The sequence below is a fragment of the Panthera pardus genome, unplaced genomic scaffold (genome assembly GCF_024362965.1).
Source record: "Panthera pardus isolate Hobbes unplaced genomic scaffold, ASM2436296v1 HiC_scaffold_8, whole genome shotgun sequence".
Classification (NCBI taxonomy): Eukaryota; Metazoa; Chordata; class Mammalia; order Carnivora; family Felidae; genus Panthera; species Panthera pardus.
This window is the reverse complement of record NW_026527013.1, coordinates 11,334,315-11,337,679: the sequence shown is the minus strand read 5'-3', so window position 1 is coordinate 11,337,679 and position 3,365 is coordinate 11,334,315. Positions and strand designations below refer to the sequence as shown.

Here is a 3,365-nt window from a genome sequence, read left to right as displayed (position 1 = left end):
TTTGGATAAATCTTCGTTTTAAGCCACAAGTATAGTCATTTATTGTAGCAGCATCAGGAATCGAATGCAGAAGTTTGTTCAGAAATATATTGTTTATAGGAGCAGGATTTGAGCCTTTCAATTCATTCAGTGAACTTTCCCTTGGGTAAAGGCATTTGGTATTGAAATCCCACCTTAAATGGAAAGAATTTAGTTTCAGTTTGGAGATATTCTGCCCTACTTGCTGGACAATGATTTCTCACTACATACATGTAAATGTGGTTTTGACTCTGAGGCCTTTGAAGATTTGAGATAAAAGACAATTCCTTTTTATTATTTATTTATTCTTAATATGAAATTTATTGTCAAATTGGTTTCCATACAACACCCAGTGCTCATCCCAACAGGTGCCCTCCTCAATACCCAGTTACCCACCCCCCTCCCTCCCACCCCCCATCAACCCTCAGATTGTTCTCAGTTTTTAAGAGTCTCTTATGGTTTGCCTCCCTCCCACTCTAACCTTTTTTTTCCCTTCCCCTCCCCCATGGTCTTCTGTTAAGTTTCTCAGGATCCACATAAGAGTGAAAACATAAGGTATCTGTCTTTCTCTGTATGACTTATTTCACTTAGCATAACACTCTCCAGTTCCATCCATGTTGCTACAAATGGCCATATTTCATTCTTTCTCATTGCCAAGTGGTATTCCATTGTGTATATAAAAGACAATTCCTTTTTAAAATTGAGGTCACCTGTTCCATTTTAAGTCTTTGTGTCAAAATTGTATTCTTTCTAGTTCACATTGACTTGAATGTTTATTCTTTTCATTACGATCCTCCCCACCCCCCTCCGCCATATTTAACATTTTCTTTCAACATAATAGATGGGATTTTAGTAAGTCCTCTGTGCGTCTACATGTATGCATATTAATGTGTTTATTTGAGAGAAAGATGGACATAAACGAACACACACATATACATATCACACCCTTAACCTTGAATATTTTCTTCAGATCCAACAAAGTGCTCTACGCCTTTCATTTATTCCTCACACCATCTGTCTGGAGTTAGGGCTCATTACCCCACATTACCTTCAGAAATAAGGATATGGAGGCTCAGTTGGATTACATCTTCACAATAATATAACAGAGAAATTAAAGCTTAGTGTGCATCTTCTTGAATTATACACAAATGGAGCCACATGGTCTACAATCTTTTTTTTTTTTTAACATTTCACCTTTTATTAAGGCAGGTGTGTGATAAATAATTTCATACAACCAGATCTCTCATGAACTTGCAACTTACCGTTCTTATTCCAGAAAATTCTGTTCTTATAAAAAGTCACCTCAGTATCTGAAAAGAGTAATAAGGGATTTTGAACCCAGTTTGCTTTTTGTTTTTTTATTGAAATCCATGTTAGTTAACGTTTGGTGTAGTATTGGTTCAGGAGTAGAACCCAATGATTCACCACTTACATGTAATACCCAGTGCTCATCACAGCAGGGCACAGCAGGTGCCCTGCTTAATGCCCATCACCCATTTAAGCCATCTCCCCCCCACCCCCAGCAACCCTCTGTTTGTTCTCTGTATTTAAGAGTCTCTTTTGGTTTGCCTCCCTCTCTGTTTTTATCTTGTTTTATTTTTATATCTCTTGACCTATGTGCATCTGTTGTGTTTCTTAAATTCCACATGAGCAAAATCATATACTTGTCTTTCTCTGGCTGACTTATTTAGCGTAATACACTCTACTTCCATCCACAAATGGCAAATGGCAAGATTTCATTTATTTGATCACCGAGAAATATTCCATTATATATATACACCACATCTTCTTTATCCATTCATCAGTCAAGGGAAATTTAGTCTCCTTCCCTAATTTGGCTATTTTTGATAGTGCTGCTAAAAACTCGAGTCAGCATTTTTGTGTCCTTTGGATAAATACCTAGTAGTGCAATTGCTGGATCGTTGGGTAGTTCTGTTTTTAATTTCTTGAGGAACCTCCATCCTGTTTTCCAGAGTGGCTGCACCAGTTTGCATTCCCACCAACGCTGCAAAAGTGTTCCCCTTTCTCCGCATCAGAGCCCCCTTCATGTCTTTGTTCCTCAGGCTGTAGATGAAGGGGTTCAGCATGGGTGTGACCACTGTATACACCACTGAGGCTGTTGCACTTGAGTGGGAGCTCTGGGTAGCAGCAGAGCTAAGGTACACTCCCAGGCCAGTACAATAAAATAGAGAGACAACGGAGAGGTGGGACACACAGGTGGAAAATGCTTTATACTTGCCCTGAGCTGATGAGATCCCACATCTGGAGGAAACTATCTTAGAATAAGAGTAAAGGATCCCCACAAAGGGACCACCAGCCAGCAGCATAATTCCAGAATACATCACCATGTTATTGAGAAAAGTGTCAGAACAGGCAAGTTGGATCATCTGATTGAGTTCACAGAAAAAGTGGGGGATTTCCAAGACTGTACAGAAGGACAGCCGCAATACCATTAAGCTTTCTAACAAGGAATTCAGGGCACACATGATCCAGGACACCAGAACCAGCAGTCCACAGAGCCGGGGGTTCATGATGACCATGTAGTTCAGGGGGTGACAGATGGCCACAAAGTGGTCGTAAGCCATCCCAGTCAGGAGAAAGATGTCTAATTCTACAAAGAGTAGGAAAAAGTACATCTGTGTGATGCAGCCTGCATAGGTTATGACTTTGCTCTGAGTCTGGATGTTCCAGAGCATCTTTGGGATGACAGTAGAGGTGAAGCAGATGTCCACAAAGGACAGGTTGGCCAGGAAGAAGTACATGGGTGTGTGGAGGTGGGAGTCAGAGCTGACAGCTAGGACGATGAGCAGGTTTCCAAACACAATGATCAGGTACATGGAGAGGAAAAGCCCAAATATGACGGGCTGTAATTCTGGTTCATCTGATAATCCCAGAAGAAGAAATTCTGAAATTTGGGTATCATTGCCTGGTGCCATGTGGTGGTGGTGGTGACTAGAAATTAGAAAAAAAAAAGATTAATATTAGCACAAATGGGCACTAGTAACATGGCAGAAATGCTGTAATTACAATGATGTGTGCGGGGGAAAAGCAGGCATAAAAGAAAATGGTTGGGTTATTATCTTTACGGGGAGTTCAGGAAGACCTAAAAGCAAGGTGACATTTGAAGAGAGACTTCTGGGATATGTGCACGGAAGACATGAGGTTGTCTGGGGAAGTGTGGGCTCTGCAGGAAGAAAAGCCAGTTCAAAGGCCCTGAGGAAGGCATTTGTTTCGGGTACCCAGGTATAAAAATGGAGGCAGTGTGGTCAAGAAACGAGTAAGAGAGAGGTGATGGCAGGGACTGTTGAGGAACGAGGTGGCCTCCCTGCTACAGCTGAAACTTCACG

The 3,365-nt window shown here is 41.3% G+C and overlaps 1 protein-coding gene across 1 annotated transcript; it reads right to left on the bottom strand.

Moving 5' to 3' along the window:
- Nucleotides 1–2,045: 2,045 nt before the first annotated feature.
- On the bottom strand, nucleotides 2,046–2,954 carry LOC109247979 (olfactory receptor 7A17-like; the record flags this gene model as incomplete). Its single annotated transcript, XM_019417247.2, has 1 exon — nucleotides 2,046–2,954. A coding segment is annotated over exon 1 (909 nt), but the record flags the coding sequence as incomplete, so codon positions are not given.
- Between the last annotated feature and the right edge of the window lie 411 nt (nucleotides 2,955–3,365).